Raw genomic sequence first — 19,112 nt, 5'->3', positions numbered from 1 at the left:
TCTAATACTTTAAATAAATTAGATTACTTTTCAATATAAACATAAATAGAATTATTATAATTATTTATTATACATTTATATATAATGTTATAAAACAATTTGAAATTAATTGAAAAATTATAAAATATAACTATATACCTTAATTTTATTAATAATTATAGTTATAATGTATAATGCAAATAAGGTTAGCAATATTAATAAAATATAATTATAAAATTTAAAAAGTTTAAAGAGTGAAAGTTTTGAGCTCTCGAAAACAAGGCAATGGCTACACAACAGACAAAATGGCCCGCCCCATGCCATGCCTTCTCCATGCCCCTCATGTCTGATGCCAATCACCATGCCCTATGTAGCTATAATCATCTAATCAAACCGCACACGTCCTGTGCTGATAAGTTGATCGTGGTGGATTTGTCCGTTATATCTGCCATCTTAATTTGTTTTTTCTATTTATTATTGTTTTTATTTTTTGAAAGTTACAATGAGTAAAATAATAAATGTTATAAATTATTAATAAATTATATATTCAATTTTTTTTAATAATATTTATATTATAATAAATGTAAGATATATATTATATATACATTTTAATAATATTATTTTTTTAACTTTTTAAATATATATAAGAATAATAGTTTATTTTATATAAAAATGTTTTCTTTTTAAATTAAAATAATTAAGTCATTTTAATATCAGAAATAACTAAATTATTTATATATTGGAAAAGGGAATTGAGGTTTACATTTTTTTTTTTTTAATTTGATCTAATCAATTTTTTTTGTGAGTTTTAAAGATGCAAAGTGAGGAAATTTTATATTCACTTCGTTATTTCTCATGTTAAGTAATTTTTTATTTTCTATGTTAAGTAATTTTTATTTTTTATGTTAAGTAATTTTTATATTCTATGTTAAAACCACTTAATTATTCTTAGGTTAAAATCAATATATTTATTTTGATAATATTTTTTGTTTAAATAACTATATGTATATTTCTAAAGTTCAATATTTACTTAGTATATTTTCTTTGAATGTTTTTAAGTTTTTATAGTTTGAATTAACTTTTTACTTAAAGAATGACATCTTGTAAAGTTCAATCTTCTTTCATTCTTAATATTTTTAGAATAATTAAACATATAATATATGATACATAAGTAAAAATTGCACATAAGTAAAAATTTAATTCAAACTATAACTTATTGCTCAAATTTACAAAATAAAAAGTATATAAAAATTAAATTCAAACTATGTAAATATTGTATCTAGATTGACAATTTAAAATATATTTATTCAAAATTTCATTTGATAGGTGTATTTTTTTTTTATATTAAAAATTGAGGGAGAACAGTACAAAAAGATAGCTGTCATCGCCACATGACAACAGAAACAAAAGCTATACTAGGATGAGAGTCTAAGATTGCGCCATAGTGCATGACCCCAAAAAGATAAAAAGGTCGAAAGTATACAACAGGGAGAATATAAGAGAGACAGGCTGCCATCTAGAACAGGATGCCATCAATGGCCTCCACCCAAGCCATCCACCCCTGCGGTCCTTCCATCCAGACAATGTTCTTATGGCTCAGGGTGTGAGATAGAATTGCCACCTAGTCGTAGGAGGGCTTCCTGTTGTCTCTAACTTCATTGTTCAACCTCTTGAGCACCTCTTCGAAGGATGAGAGGTTGTCCATGTTGCGTCTCCATTCGTACCCATCTTTCATTTCATACACGAACATGGTTGCGTGCCGATCTTTCAGGAATCTCAACAGCTTATTCCTTTCAATGTTCATGGTAAGAGTAACTTGCATAGCAATTTTAAAAAAAGTGAGTCTTCGGAAAGATTCAGTAAGGGCCCTGGTTTGAGCTTCAAACCTGTCAGCATTCCTAACCTTCCATAAATACTAGAGGATATTAGCAGATAGAATAAACCAGAAAATATTAGCATCTTTTTTTGAGCCATGAATATAACCAGAGATAACTTCCATCGTGTTTATAAGGTCAGGGATAGAAAAACCAAACATTAACCACATCTCCCTAGCAATGGAGCAGTCAAAGAAGATATGCCTTCTAGTATCAGGGAGTTTACAAATAGAACAAAGCTCAAAATCATCACAACTCCTTTTTAAAGGAAGCCTATTCAGCAGCAACAACCATTTAAAGCACTTGAGTTTGGGCTCAATTGGACTTTTCCAAAGCCTGCTAAAGATTTTCTGCCACTATAGATCAGAGAGGTCAGAGTACCATAACATATTAGCATGAATGATAATAAAGGAATCAAAGTTCAGCTTAGCATATACATTTTGTGCCTTAATTTTAGACAAAGGAATATCATCAACCCATTTAAATGAAAGGAAACTATGCGAGTCCACACAACACTCCTTAGGTAATCCAAGATCCGCACAAGCCCGCTTAATCAAGTGGTAGGTTCTTTTTTGAGAGGGAGGAAGGTTGAATTTCAAGCTGAGTTCTTCCCACGACGGAATATTCCCATGCTCCAGAAGATCAATGAAGAGCTTAATGCCTTTGCTGGCCTAGGCCCTAGCCGAGCACCCCTGTGTGAGAGCCAGAGGCTTGCCCGCATGATAAAGGTTCCACCAAATAGACCTCTCACCATGGATAAGGTCACCACTACTGGCACTAGTGTTTCCTAAAAATCCTCTAACATGTTCCCAGGCCTTCCAAATAGACCTAAACACACAGGAGCCTTGGACAGAGATAGGGAAATTATCGGCCACGAGATCGGCAAAAGGTAACCCTTTCCAGGTGTTGGCCTTCTTCGGAACAACCCTCTCAATGTTGCTTTTGATTAGAACTTTCCAGGGCTCCTGCCCTTCCAAGGCATGGAAGATCCACTTAGCCGCGAGAGCAATACCTTGGGTCCTAAGATCTTTTAACCCAAGGCCACCAAGAGTTTTCTCAGTGTGACACCACTTCCAATTAACATGTAATTTCTTATTGCCTTTACCATCTGACCAGAGAAACCGTCTAATAGCCTTTTGAATATCGAGGATCTGGTAATTGCTAAACATCCAAGTAGGGGAATAGTAGATATTATAAGATGAGAGGATTTTTTGGCAAACTTGAACTCTACTAGCTAGGGAGAGGAATCTATTGTTCCATTTGTTCAATTTCTTTTCAATTTTCTCTTTAGCCCAGAGCCACATATCCTTCAGGGAGGGGGATACAGAAAAAGGAGCACCAAGGTATCTAACAAGCTTGGATGGGCCACCCCATTGATATTCAAAGTTCTCAAACCAGTCCGGGGGACACTCCTTCCAACTAAGGAATGCTGATAAATTTAAATACACCTATATTTAAATTTAATTTAAATATAGGTGTATTTTAGATTAATGTTTAATATCGCATATCAAAAAAATTGTTAAAATATTTGATTAAATTTATATATTATTAGATTAAATAATAATAATAATAATAATAATAATAATAATAAACATACAAAGAAAATATACTAAGTAAATTTTATTAATTAAATTACAAAAATTTAAATAAATAAACAATTAATAAAACTTAAAAACATTATAACTTAATAATGTAGGTTAAAAAGATTAAAAATTAATAATAAAACTTAATAAACTTAATAATTTATAATGTTTTTAACTTAAAATTTAATATTATAATTAACTATTAATTTATTTTATTTATTATTTCACAAATATAACTTAAAAAATTGAAAAAATATAATAAATAAAAAATTATGAAAAAATATTAAAATAAATTATTTCAATTTTAAAAATATAATCAAACATAAAAGAAAACAATAACTTATTATTTAAAAACTTTAAATACATTATTAATTATTAATTTATTATTTTACAAATATAACTAAAAAATAAAAAATTATAAGAACATATTAAATTAAATTATTTCAATTTAAAAAATATAATCATACATTTAAAAAAATAAAATAAAAAGTAAATTGATTATAAGAAAGTTTTTTTTTTTACATTTAAAATATAATCATACTTCAAAAAAAAAAAAGAAAAAACGAAAAAAAGAAAAAAAGAAAAAAAGTCCGGAAAGGACTGGAGATGGCACAGAGGGTTTGATTGGACGTCATCGCATGGGGCATGGTATGGCATGGGGTGGGCCGTTTTGTCCGCTGCGTAGCCATTGTCCGAAAACAATAGGTAGAGAGTAAAAGGAAAGAGTAGGTTTTAAATAACATTAAAATAAAAATGATTCATCATGAGTCCTTCGAAAAACGAGAAAAAAAATGGCAGAAATAAATGGCGCTCTGTGGCAACGACGGGCAATGGCACCGCAGGGTTAGAAACAGAATAAATGGTGTTTTGCCCCTCCTATCGTATGTTTTTCAATAGAAATAGTATTTATTGAAGCCTTGACGAAATAAAAAATTGTTGACAAAAATGAATAGTCAAGATATGAAACGCCTTACGTTTTAAGTGAAAGGTTTGGGCTAAGTCACGTTTCCTTTACTCAAGTTTCGAGATTATCAGAATGAGCCACGAAATAGGAGGGATGGAAATCGGTGAACCGAAAAAATTAAATTTAATGTGTGTTTAAGACAGTTTAAACTCGAAAGCAATTTTTTTTGTCTCGGAAAGTTCATCTCCGTTTATTGCAATTCTCTTTCTTAATTTACAGTCTTTGCAAAAGCTACTTTAACATGAAATCGTTACGAAGCTACTTTAATATCGTGAAGTTCGTATGTTTGTAGTAAATTACTTTAGTACAGATTTTACACTTCACAAATCTATTTCCTTCTTAATTAATCATCTTGAAAGACCTGTCAGCGTTGAGGGGTAGGTATTTGGCAAATTCTTCTGATGTGTTGCTATTTATGTTCAGGCGCCTTTTCATTTGTTTTTAATGTTGTGACGATTGAGTAGCAGAGTTTGCAGAAACAGAAAATGTCGGTGCAAATGCAAATGCATTGCAGAGTTGTGATTCGATTTCTAATTTGTGTCTGTTTGGTGGGCTTGACTACTGCTAAATGTGTTCCTGAAAAGTGTGGTTCCATGAATGTGAGTTATCCCTTTTGGATTAATTCTTCAAAATGTGGATACCCTGAAAATGATTTTCAGATCACATGCAAGGAGGACGAAGATACTGGGATGCTCACTCCGTTCTTTAGAGCTGCTGTACTTAATTCTTCAGATGGGTTTCTTTATAGCCACTATTTCAAGATTATGAAGATCGATTATGAGGGTCATCTCATCATAAACTCTTCTTCTCTAAGGGCCAATTCGTGTGATACACAGACTACTAAGAGAAATTTATTTTGGCCATATTGGTCTTTCACTCTTTCCAAGTCCAATAGATTGGTAGTTGTTGGCTGCGAAACAGTTGGCACCTACAGTTATGGGGATATGGGAGAGGCTAGATGTGTATCAATATGTGCTTCTCAAAGCGATCAACCATACTGCCGCCATGGCTGTTGTGAAATTAACGTTCCAGATAATTGGTCATTTATAAATTTCACGGGCGGAGGTGGTGTGTTTAATTTGACCGACTATAACGAATCCGTGTGTGGCTTCTCCACCATAATGGACCCGTCCACCTTCACCATTGTGGACAATAAAACAAACCTCTTTTGGGGAAAAGGCAGGAAAGCTTATTACGGTCTCCGCCTTAATTGGGGTATTGGCAGTCAGAGTTGTTCAACAGTTAAACCAACGGCCAATTATTCTTGCTCCATCAAAGCAGAATGCATTGAATCACCCTCAGGAGATGGGCACGTATGCAGATGCCTTCCTGGATATCAAGGAAATGGTTACTACAATGGCACTGATTGCACAGGTAAGACCTCGCCACTTCTCTTAACTGTAATCATGTTTAATGCTTTATAATCATTACTCTTTGAAATCTCAAGATCCTAATGACAATGATGATAAATCTTCAGACATAAACGAATGTACCAGTTATACAAACCGGAGTATGTGCATTGAAACAGAGAAAGGGGGAATATGCCATAATTTGGCAGGTTCCTACAATTGTTCATGTGCTAAAGGTTATGTGGGAGATGGCTTTAGAAACGGGACAAGATGCATGCGCACACATTCAAATCGGGTTGTCTTTCCTGCAATCATAGGTAACGAAATATCAAATATACTGCGTGCGTTTGTGTTATTTTAATTGTTTGCTTTAAACATATTCGAAAATAGGTAGAACATAAACTATATTTTGTTTTCAACGTCTGATCTGGTAAAATACACAGGATCCGTCTCTTCGTTTGGGGCTGTCTGTTTAGCAGCGTGTCTTTTGGTTTGGTGGCTAAGGAAACGCCACTTGAAACTTGTGGAGGCCAAGTATTATCAGCTGTTACAGAAACACATAGCTTCTACGGTGGGGAGAGAAAGCCTGACAATTTTTCCTGCCAAAGAAATGGCAAGATCTTCTAATAATTATTCAAGTGAAATGGTATTGGGAACTGGTGGGTTTGGAACTGTGTTCAAGGGTACTCTGTTAGATGGTACTCTTGTGGCTATTAAAAAGTCCAAGCAAGCTTTAAATCTGGAAGGTGACCATGAGTTTCTTAATGAAGTTGCTATTCTCTCCCAAATAAATCATAGAAATATAGTGAAATTGTTAGGGTGCTGCATCCAAACTAAATTCCCTTTGTTGGTATCTGAATTCGTTCCGAATGGAACGCTCTTCGAACATTTACATTACAAGGAGGGGTCTTTAACTTGGGCTTCACGTCTGCAAATTGCAATTGAGACGGGGGAGGCTTTAGCATATCTACATTCTGGAGCATGTCAACCCATTTTCCACCGAGATATAAAATCGTCTAATATTCTTTTGAATGAGAGACTCTCTCCCAAAGTTGCAGACTTTGGGATTTCTCGTCTCATCTCCGCTTCCAATAACACACATGTAACCACTAATATAATGGGGACAACGGGTTACTTAGATCCTGAGTACTTCCAAACATATCAACTCACCGAAAAAAGTGATGTATACAGTTTTGGTGTAGTCCTGGTTGAGCTTTTAACATCTCTCAAACCCTTCTCTGCGGAAAGGGGGAGCGAGGAGATGAGTTTATCTAGTGTTTTTCTATCCAGGCTCAACCACAATCGCCTCAGAGAAATCTTAGATAGCAAAGTATTGGAGGAAGAAAACCTGCAAGAAATGGAAGATATGGCAAGGATAGCAAGAGAATGCCTCCATATAGAAAGGAAGAAGAGACCGTCAATGAAAGAGGTGGTGGAGGAACTTATTTGTGTAAGAGGCAAGACAAGAAAGATGAAATTCCATGACAGCGTAAAGTGTGACAATGCAATATTTGAGCAGACAAATATTTTCAGAGAAGCATCACAAACGTCACATGAATTCAGGAGTTACACCTTTCCATCTACAGTTGGAAGTACATCAGAGGAGCCATTCACTGAACCAGTTCCGATGTCGACACTGAGTAAATGATTAAGGAAAGGAGATGATAAGGCTTCATCTTTAGATTAGAAATCAAATTTGTTTAGTATAATAGAACTGTCAGTTTATTTGTTTTGTAATTTGTTTTTGAAGTCTTCTGTGATGCTTTCTTTTTAGATACTTTCTTATGCTTATTTTAAGAAAGTATTGTCAGTATATTTCAATAGATTATGCGATGTACATATTTCGATGTACAATTATAAAAGAATATTTTTGAAACTGCATACTATATCTTAGTGATGTAAGGTTAAGTATAATAGATGTTATGTTAGAATATCTACAAAACGTTTTGAGTTCAATTGTATATTATTTTATTTAATAGATGAGACATGTATTCAAAATGAGACATGTTTGCTATTCATAATAGAATACTTTGATTTTTGAAAAGTCTTCATTAATTTATTATTTATTTTATTAATTTTGTATTTTTGAGAAGTTTCACAATTACATATTTTGTTGAGTTCACATGAACAAGTTAAGAATTCCATGAAACTAATTTTAGTTTATATTTATATTTCGTATATAGAAGAAAAAGTTGATAAATGAAATACCTTTGTTTTTTATTAAGATGAGTGGGAAAGAGCCCCAAACCATGTAGATCAATACTTTAAAGATTGAACTAAAAAACGGGCTTGGAGAGCAAGCTCCCAATTAATGAAATTCCTTTGTTAGTCTAAATGTAATATAGATTTTTGCTTATGGTAGTCAACAATTATTGAGTTTTTAGAAGAACTTTTATCTTTATACATTAGCAAAACTACCCACATTGACTTATATCTTCATTTGACTTCTCATCACCACCCTAGCCAGAAAGGTGGGATCCTCAAAACCCTGGCTTTAAGAGCCCATTGGATTTGTGATGAGGATAACTTAGACCAAGAGCTCTCCCATCTTCATCAAGTCTTCAAATGGAATGGCTACTCAAACAAGCAGATCACTAGGGCCTTCCTCCAAGCCAAATCTCATTTCCTTTCCATCTCTAATCCCTTGCCCTCTTTGCCATCTCTGGCCCTGTTTGTCTCTCTCCCTTATGTTGAAGGCATATCTCACAAGATCTCAAAAATCCTTGTGAAAAAAGGTCTCCGTTGTGCCTTCAAACTTGTTTCCATCAAGAGGCATGCCCCACCGCTTAAGGACACTAGGGATGCCTTTTCAGAGTCAGGTGTCTACAAGATTGTATGCTCATGTGGAACTCCATACATTGGAGAAACAGGTCGTTAGTTCATGACTCGAATAAAAGAGCATAGTGTCGACATTAAGCATGAACGTGCCCTCAAATCAGCCTTAGCTGAGCATTGGTCAACTACCAAGCATCATATTTGTTTGGAGGACACTCAGATATTGTGTAGGGAGAACAACTTTTTCAAGAGGAAAGTTAAAGAGGCCATTGCTATTATTCATCACCCCTCTAATCTTAATCGAGACAATGGGTTAAACCTCAGTACCTCATGGCAACCTCTACTTTCTATCCTCCAGTATCATCCCCGCCCCCCTCCTTGACTTCTCCCCCTCTTTCTTTTTCCTTTGTGCGTCTCCCTCTCCCCCTTTGGTTTATTTACATATTTGCATATTTTCAATTATATATGCGCATATAGACATATACATATGTATATTTTTATATGCACATGTCTATTGGTATATGTAAATATTTATATACATATATGTTTTTGTGTATTTGTCTTTTGGTATATGTATATGTTTATATATATATATATATATATACACACACACACACATTTAGTTTTATATTTTTTTACCCAATTTCTTTTCTTCTTTTTTGTTTTTTAGTGGTTTTGATTGTGTTGCTTGGCTTTCCTTTTTTCTTTTCTTTGGGTGGTTATTCCTAGGAGTTTTTTGGGTCTCCCATCCTTCAGGTGGTCTTTTTTCTTTTTCTCTTTCCTCTCTCCTTGTTCCTCGTGCCCTTCCCCACCCCACTCCTCTTTATATTTTGTCTCAAATCTGCAACTCAACATCTTTCATGTCTTTGGAATTGTTTTCATCCTGATGATGAATCACAGAGTGTGATTCGAATTGTTGATGGAAAAAAATACACACAATCGAATCCAGAAAAATACATTAGAATAGTAATTATTAGTTTTGGTAATTGTAAAAATAGGTATTTTTTTGTTACATTTTCTAAGTGTATATATATACAACATTTATTTCCATAATGAAAACATTTAGCATAACCATAAAGATTTCTCTATCTTCAATTCGTATTTAAGTAGTAAGAAGGGCCTATGAGAGAATCTAAAAATAATTGTACGTGTTTGTTGTTATGTGTGAAAGTATGGAAGAGATATATGTTGTTGAAGTATTGAAGGACATGTATGTGTATTATAGAAGTTAAACACAAGAAAAAAGAAGAAGTAACTATTGGTATATTAATTCTAACAATTTGCATGAATAGTTGCATGAGGAGAACCGCTTGTGTAGTCTCGTATGGAGATAAGAATAAGTGTTCTAAGTATAGAGATGGAATATTAATTTCTCCCACTTGCATGGAAATAATTGTAATTAAAGATAATGTTTCTATAAATATAATTTGCATAAAAAAGCTAATTGTAGTTGTGCATGAATATGCATGTTTTTTTTTTTCTATTTTTATCTTTCATCCAATGTGTCAAAGACCTCTATTTATTGAGGTATACTTGTATTATATAAATCATAAATTTTTTTGTACACATTTGAATTAACTTATTCTTTTTGTGTTGAAATGAGGATATTAATACCTAGGGAAAAGTTATTTGTCAATTTTTTTTTTCTATTTTTCAAAATTTTCACATGTGTGAAACATAATCCTTAATGTTCCATGAAAAACCTACATTCATAAGAAATTAAAAATATATATATTAATGAAATTAATTATATTAAAAATTATACTTTTTGGAAAGCTTATAGTAAGGATTACATATTGTCAAAAAAAAACTTATAAATGAATTCATTTGACCCCCCAAAATCTAATGTAAATGTGGTTTTTTGTCAACATTTTTATACGTGCAAAGGAAAATCTATTGCAGATATGATATAAGAGTAGAGAGTTTCTATCCAAATGATTTTCATCTAAGAGTCTTTGATCTAACTCTCTTCAATTAATTATGTTGAAAATGGGACCTTGCAAGGCTTAAATCAATATATTTTCTAAAAAAATGTTTGGTTTCAATAAAGTCTAAGATGTGTGAAAGAGTGTCACCCAAAATTGCGAGATCACCCAATGATAGAGTTTGTTGAAGATTGCTTTCAATTTGAAAAGGTAGAACTACTACTCAACTCCATTTTGTAGAATCCATATTCACAAAAACATTTCTAACTTAGATTTCTAGTGCAAGAGCACCATGGGATGTGATCGAGCAATATTGCATCAATAAAAAATATTTATTTTAATTTTTGCAATAGTTTAGTTTTTCAATGTTTTGATGAATATTTTTTTATTATAAGGCCTAAAATATATGATAAATTATTTGGCCAAATCTTAATTTTTCAGCTTGCATAGGAGATGGACACATGTCGATAGCAACTATATGGCATATTATCATAATATTCCATTTGGGAACCCATGTTGAGAGTGAAAGTTATCTAATATTCCTTAATGTCATTTGTAAATGCAATCTCAACATGGGATTTGGTTGGGTTACCCAAAAATGGGTTGCAGTAACCATAGTGGGTGCATCACATTTCATAAAATTAAAGATAAGAGTTGGAGGATTTAGTTTTATAGTTGTAGGTTGAAGAATGGGTAGCTAGTTGAAGGCAAAATGCATACTGGTGTTAGAGCATATTTAGCTATTAGTTTTTTTTTTACAACTAGTTATGCTTTTTTTTCTTAAGTTCACTTAGGAGTGCTTATTTTAGTTGTGCACTTGGTTTAGATTTTACACATCTAGTTTAGCAAGAGTTGAGTTTTATTTAGCTCCTCATGCAAACACTTTACTTCTCTTAAATTTAACTATGTGCTTTCTTTTTAAGCACCTCATTATACAATTGTAACTTATCCTATAATTCTATATTCTTTGCTTTGGAGTAATATAACATTCATTTGTGCAGCTCTCTCTTGTGGAAGGTGTTTTGTTTGGCATTTGATCTTGCAAGCTTGTGTTGCAATCATTTATGTTGAAAAATTCAAAATGGTATCAAATATTTGAAACTTAAACATGGTATCTAAGCGTGGGTTCGGCAAACCCCTTCTCAATTTTTGAGGGTTTCTTTACTCAAGAGCATTGCAGGGTCCTAGATTCGCTTTTTTCTAGATTTGGTCATGGCTAATTTTTTTTATTAGCTTTGGGATCAAATGGAAGTTATCATCATGTATGTGGTGTCCACAAATCCTAAGATTGACTATTGTTTTGTCAAAATCTGAAAAGTTAAAATTTGGGGTCAAATTGGCAAATGCCACATTTTTTGAGGTGATATATGTAAGTAGTTGAAAAATCAAGACAATTTGGTGCAAAACGAGCATCACCATCGTGCTCAAGAGGCTAAAAAACCTTACGATTTCCTATTAAATCATTAAAATAGGAGATTAGAGAATTATTTGCATTTTTTTTTTGAAAAAAAATTCATTTTCGAAAAGTTCTAATTTTTGACAAGTTTTTCATTTTCAAAAAGTTTCTATTTTCAAAAACTTTCTAGTTTTGGCAAATTTATATATTTTTTGGAAACTTTCTATTTTTGGAAACTTTCTATTTTACGAAAATTACTATTTTCAAATACTTACTATTTTCAAAATGTTGCTATTTTTAAAAAGAATTCATTTTTGGGCTCCCTTCAAGCCTCCCAAACCCTAAAAAGTAGGCTTTAGTGTTTTTATCTTAAATTATCATACAAAGTCAAAAGCAGGAAAACAAGATATTGTTGAAAAGATAGTTCAAAGAACTATATGATTCTGTAGGTGGTTTGATTAGATTCTACACCAATGTTTCATACTATGCCTCCAAAGTAAGCTACATTTTCAGTCTTTTGGAGCCATAACTTGAGCAAATGAACTCTTTTTTTTTCACTTCTACACATTGACAAAAAGCTCTCAAAGTCAACTATTCAAATCTTAATGTTTTATAGATATCTCCCTATGTAATTTTTATTTAGTCTTTTGCATTTTTCACTTCATGGTTGATTACTTGGTCATTTTGGCTCTTGGTATTATTTGCCTTAGTTTGTACATGCTCTATATTATACAGTACCATGAGGGGTTGTGTAGTTCCTTTTATTGCCTTTGTCTAGTGAGTATCCCTCCATGTTAGCATTCAATCCTAGAGATTCTTGTCCCATGCATGTTTAGTTGATTGCCCTTTTAGTTGCAGGTACTTTCTTGAGCACATTCGGATTCTCCTTCATGCACTTGATGGTGACACATAGTTTCAGTGGACCTGTCATACCTCTTCCTTGTCATCATTATGAGGGTGTTTCTACTGTTGGTGCCAATGCTTCCCTGGTTTTCGTTTGGAGTTAGTTGCTCTAGAATTCTAGTCTCTTGGATGTGAATTTCCATCTTTAGTTGATCAGAGTTCTTCAAACTATTGGCACCTATCTTTTTGACTAGCAATGTACTTTTCCATGGTTGAGTAGTTTCATTGGGGTCACTGATGCAACTTTATGTGCCATCTGTATCTTCAACTGATAGATGCTTTGCCTTTATTTTCCATCTAATTGTTTGAGTAGTGTCGTTGGGGACACTCATGCAGATTGTTGTCTTCTTGATCTCGATCATCATATTAGATTCAAAGGAGGTTCTTCAATCAACACTATAGTAGTTTTCATTCAAGAGTTGTTTGCAACTTCTTTGTGCTTCGAGGATGTTCTTCATGTGCTTATTCTTTAAGGACATCATTTTCTTGGAGCTTTCTTAGTCCTTATTTTAGCAATTCATGTTTCTTTTTGTGCATTGCATCTCTCACTTTTTCGAAAGGGGTTTTTTCCCATGTGGTTTTCCCATTTTATCCTCTTAGAGAGACTTCATTGATTCATACATGGGTACCTAATTAGGCCTTTTGTTGTTGAACCCATTTTTGCATTCATGCATTTAGAGTTTTTCTAGTTACCCTAAGTTTCACTTAGAGGGGATGTTAGAGCATATTCAGCTATTAGTTTCTTTTTTGCAACTAGTTATTCTTTTTTTCTTAAGTTCAATTAGAAGTTCTTATTTTAGTTGTACACCAAGTTTAGCTTTTGTGCATCTATTTTAGCTAGAGTTGAGATTTATTAGCTCCTCATGCTTGCACTTTTCCTAAATTCAGCTCCATTCTTTCTTAATAAGAACCTCATTATACAATTATAACTTATCTTGTGATTCTATATTCTTTTATTTTAAGTAATATAACATTCATTTGTGCAACTCTCTCTTGTGGAAGGTGTTTTATCTATCGTTGGATTTCACAGGATTGTGTTGCAAAATTCAACATGATATCAAAGCTTTGAAAATTCAACAAGTAGATGGAAATAGTTTTACTAGTTGAAGTGTGGGAGAGCTTTACAAAATATTTTTGAAGTCATATTTCTATTGTATAATCTTATTGCAGGTTTATATCATCTTGTAATTAGATTTTCACATTTGAATTGGAAGCCAACAACCTTTCCTGAATCTATTTCAGTTTTATTTCAATATGTCAATAAAAGCCTCCTATATATTTCTTACAATTTTTGTGAGCTATTTGCTTTGATTTTTCTATTCTAAATTAGATTTGTTGAAGGGAGAGTATCCCTTTGCATCATATTGCATTGTGAATGGGATAAACCCACTCTTTATTTTAGTTTGAGATAGCAATACAATGAGAAGATATGTCATTAAAGAGAAAATCTACCTCGATTCTATCCTAAGGACATTACTACTTGCTAGTGCAGTATATCAAATGTCTTGATGTGAAAGTGAAGCTAAACTTGTTGTAGATTGTATTAAGGAGAAAAAGAAGTGTCATTTACCAAGAGTAAGGCATCTGTTGTTAATTCTTTTTTTTTTTCAAATTTGTTGCTGTCAAGTAGAAGTTTATATTAAAGAAACATGTTGGTAAGTAGATTTATACAATCATAAGAGTTGAGAGGATGTCAACCATTCTTGAAAAACCATATGATGTTGATACTTATGATAACATCATTGAAGATGACGAGTTTGTTCTATTTTGAAGAGGCCAACACTTTGAAGATAGGGAATGATTCAATGGAGAATAGGCAATTGCTTAATAGTTTGAGGTGTGTGTGTGGATCGAATAAACTATACTTCATTATGGTTGTGAGACATACATGTGAGGATTGGTGTCTAATAATTTTGAGAAAGATCTAAGATGTTGAAGTTCAATATTATACCTTTATGAGGGTGATGAGACATTTCATGTATAAATGGTGTCTAATGATGTTGGGAAATTGGACGATATCAAGATGACTATACATGCAACTAGGGAGTAGCTTGAAGAACTCTTACCAATCCAAGAACTCTTTTCAAAGAAAAACTTGTACATAATGTACATTATTTTATGTTGTTAGCTAATTGAATGTTGTAGCATTAAGACGGGTGTCGAAATATATGCTCCAACATAATTGTTGGTTATTAGAAAAGTTTCTATAAGAAAATATAGATCTATGATCACTCACCAAAGTATGAATAATTTATAAGTTACAATTGATCAAGGACCTTAGAAACTAAAAAATCTAAGTAACCTTCCTCTACTAATATAAGAAACATAATTCATCATTACAACACATGAGGTGGAACCAATGCATATTGGGAGGTTATTTCAAGTACATGAGTGGAGCCACTAATTGAGAAGAAAAATGATAGATATATAAAGAAATCCCTCTCAGCATAAAACAATTTCCTAACTTTGTTAAGATTCCAACAAAATAATCATGTGAGGCACTATTTGGAATAATGAAATTCAATTTGAAGCATCTTGAATCAGGCATGAAATCCTTTAGACCTATTGAAGGGATATGTAGAATTTAACATTTGAAATCCTCAATCATCTAAAATGATTTTAGCCTCTTATTGCTAGACATTTAAAACTACAATATGCAAAGAATTATTACCTTTCTTACTAAATCCATATTGAAATAATTTTTATGTTTCTTTCAAATTTCTATATTTAGATAATGCACTCATTACATATGCCTATCAATAAAATCCATGCCTCTTATTAGGATATAATTGTATCATGTGTCAAAGTCATTATTATATAAAAGTGACAAGGGATAGATGTAAGAGTGTAATTTTGGTTCAAATCATCTTTATTACAATACGATAACTTATGTCTAATATTTATTGTGGCTTTGGATGATTTAGTCAACCTTGATTAAATCAATTTCTCATCTTTGATATTATCTAGCTTGGAGGTTTGCGAAGATTGTTAGATAGACCTAAAAGCATCTTAGATCAAAATTAATATTAATTCCATGTCTACGATATTAAAGCCATAAATTTGCAAACAATAGCTCACCCATACTAATCCAATCAATGAGATTCCATCTACTCCCACTTAACAATCATGGAACTAAGAGTATGAATTTTAGGAATATGATGCTACTCATTAAGCTCTATTACATATGTTTGTGTGTATTTGGAGAACATATTCATTAAGGAAACTTAGTTTTGAAGATAAAGCTACCTCTAGAAGTTAAATAAAGAAAGTGTTGTGGCCGCCAAACATGGGCCCAATGGACTTCAAACATCTACTCAACTTATTTAGGTCTACAAGATACAAGACATGTAAATACTAGAATGTAAAAATTCTTGTATATTTCACTTATAAAGAATATTTATAAAGTCAAGAAGGTTTAGATGCCTACATACCCAAACTTTGCATTGGTGAAGTTCACCACTTTATTAGGTTTTCCATGTCTAGTGATCTGTTGCATATTCTCCAGTAGATCCAAGCTCCTATATATGTTGTGACTCATCAACAATTGTAAGTTCATGGTGGCATGTTTGTTTTGTGTCCAAACTTGTGACTCACAATCTTAAAATTTTATTTCGAAAGAGTTCATCAAGAAGGTTGACATTCAATAAGAAGTACGAGTCTTTAGGTACTAAAATATTCACATTAGACAGATGACGCTGGCTGTGTCTATTCTGCCTTCAAAACAGACCTTTTGTACAACGTGTTAGCGACAGGTTAGTCAATCACAACCATTAAATGCAAAATCGACAGTGTAAAACATGCAACTAACACGTATATTAGTCAATCCGTACTGTCGTTTTGAAACCAGAATAGACACGTCTGATGACGCTTTGAATATATTAACCATACCTTATCTTAACATTATACGGGCAACTTTGCAAGAACATACTTATCTCCTGATAGCATTCGGGATGGCCAGAAGAAAAGGACTGCCTAGAAATTCGTTCATTTCAAATTTTTAAAAGATTAGACGGGAAAGAAGGTTTGCCCACCGTTAAGTGACCAAAGGAGGACCCAACATAGACTTTAAGCAGAAAAATAGAACTACTGGAGGACGACTTGACCCCCATTATTACAGCAGTCTTTTTAATTTCCATTCGGATGAGAAAATAATAGTGGCCTTTGGCAAAAAGTTTATTCGACGTACAAAGATGATGTGCAGGCTGCCATCCACTGAAAGATACGGATCTTTACACGTATATCACTCTACTTTTATCACATCGCTATAAATTGACCACTTTAAATTACAGTACTTCAACAGACTGAGCGCGTTAATAATTGCAAATGGCATAATGAAGGGGCATTCATGCTATCAATGAAATAAGTGAGGCATCAAAGTAGAAAGGAGTGCAATTATTCTGGTTTCAAAAATGTCAAATCGTATATCATGTTAGTGACATGTTAGTCAATCGTAGCTGTTGTTTGCAAAATCTATGGTATAAAATGTGTAGCTAACTTGTGTGTTATGCACACCTACTGCCGTTTTAGCCAAAATAACTGTATCAGTTATAAATATTATTAAGAATTTTTTTGTTTTTATATATAATTAAAATATTTCTATAAATCACTAAATGTTGGAGTAATCATTATGAATGTTATTTGACAAAAAATAAGATAACAATGGAAATATCTATAAAATAAAATTTATATTAATTAATTAAAATTATCAAATAAAAAGAATTGATATTAGACAATGATAAAATTATAATGAAAAAATAAATAGTTATGAAATTACTGGTCACTAGATGTTGGACTATTCATTATGAATGTTATGACAAATAATAAATTAACAATGAAGATATCTATTAACATTATTTTGTAATTATGTCACTATTAAATTTTTTACAAATAATCTATTTTATTTTATTTAATATAATGAAAAAATTAATTCAAAAAATTCTAATATTTGAAATATGTTATACCTTATTTTAATGGAATATGAAACCCCTTTTCATTTTATGTAATAAAAATGTTATATAGATTTATAAATAAAAAATATATTTTTTAAAAACGTTATACCTTATTTTAATTGAATAAGAAAATTTAAAAGGTTATATATATTTGTAAATAAAATATAATAAAATGCATTTTAAAATCCTACATCTTAATTTACTAGGATATAAAAACCTCATATACATTTTCATTTTATGCAATCAAAGTACCATACATATTTGTAAATAAAAAATGTATTAATATTTTTTTTTAAATGTTACATCTTAATTTAATTAAATATAAAAATTTCATCTACATTACTATATATATATATATATATATATATATTTATAAATTGTATTAATATATATAAATTTTTTTTAAAATTTTTTATACATTTTTATTTTATGAAATGAAAATGTCATACATTTTTGTAAATAAAAAGTATATTAATAGATATCAATTTAAAATAACAACAACACAACTACGTTTTATATACATTGTACTATCATGATCTCAATACATTTTAAATAAATCATAATAATTTATACCAAAAGAATAATAATAATATAATTAATTATTTATTTAATTAAAAATACATGTTATGGGTAAGAAAGGCTAATGTTGCCATACATTTTGATTAATACCCTGATATCTATAAAAAGATCTCTTTGTAAATGACCCCATGTTAAAGATGAAACTAGAAGTTTCAGTGGTATCAAAAAATTTATGGTGGTTTCATTTGAAACATGCCAAAAAACATTTGAATTGTTTCATGTATCTTGGTGATCTTGCATTTTTACATATCTTGCATGTGAAATAAATCTCTATCCATTAGGTTTATTTGTCTAGAGGAATGTGTCATACATAGACATCCATATGACATGCTAGTATCATTGGGATGTCATGCTTGTTGCATTTCTATAATGTAACACTTTTGTCAACTTGCACTTGCATCAAGAATCATTTTCACCTTACTATTTTTGAACAAAAACCTTCCTTTTTACCTACAAGAACAATATTTGAAATCTATTCTATCTATTCTTGACTAATTCTACACACTCATATTCTTGAACAATATTCTAGCATTCTCACTTAGCTTTGCACACCATTTCTTTGTTATTTATTCATTACAATAATATCTTGAAGCTCCACTATCATCATACGAAGAATGTTATTATGGTCTTGTAGATTGTTGCTACTTCCTCATTTCACTTGTAGGATTCTTGGCTTCATTTTCTTGAGGAATGATATATCTTTGAGTTTTATTGAGCATATATCTTGTTGTCTTTTATAGCTATTGATTCTTAAATTTGCACTCTACAAAACAACATAATGGGAAGTTTAGTGGATAGTGACCTAATGCATTTCAATAAACAACCACTAGGATTTT

General features: G+C 31.6%; 1 protein-coding gene across 1 annotated transcript; it reads left to right on the top strand.

The window, feature by feature from the left end:
• The first annotated feature begins 4,194 nt into the window (after window positions 1-4,194).
• On the top strand, window positions 4,195-7,627 carry LOC131076633 (wall-associated receptor kinase 2). Its single transcript, XM_058013932.2, has 3 exons — window positions 4,195-5,774; window positions 5,878-6,066; window positions 6,193-7,627. Exons 1-3 carry the CDS (start codon window positions 4,886-4,888, stop codon window positions 7,395-7,397), a joined length of 2,283 nt encoding a protein of 760 aa, XP_057869915.2. The 5' UTR covers window positions 4,195-4,885; the 3' UTR covers window positions 7,398-7,627.
• Window positions 7,628-19,112: the final 11,485 nt, after the last annotated feature.

The sequence above is a fragment of the Cryptomeria japonica genome, chromosome 5 (genome assembly GCF_030272615.1).
Source record: "Cryptomeria japonica chromosome 5, Sugi_1.0, whole genome shotgun sequence".
NCBI classification, from domain to species: Eukaryota; Viridiplantae; Streptophyta; class Pinopsida; order Cupressales; family Cupressaceae; genus Cryptomeria; species Cryptomeria japonica.
Note: the sequence above shows the minus strand (reverse complement) of the source record. Positions and strands in the feature narration are given on the sequence as shown.

Coding starts and splice junctions, on each gene's coding strand:
- LOC131076633 (XM_058013932.2), top strand. CDS start 4,886: ATGTCGGTGCAAATGCAAATGCATTGCAGAGTTGTGATTCGATTTCTA. Junction 5,775..5,877: donor CAATGGCACTGATTGCACAG/GTAAGACCTCGC, acceptor ATAAATCTTCAG/ACATAAACGAATGTACCAGT. Junction 6,067..6,192: donor TGTCTTTCCTGCAATCATAG/GTAACGAAATAT, acceptor TAAAATACACAG/GATCCGTCTCTTCGTTTGGG.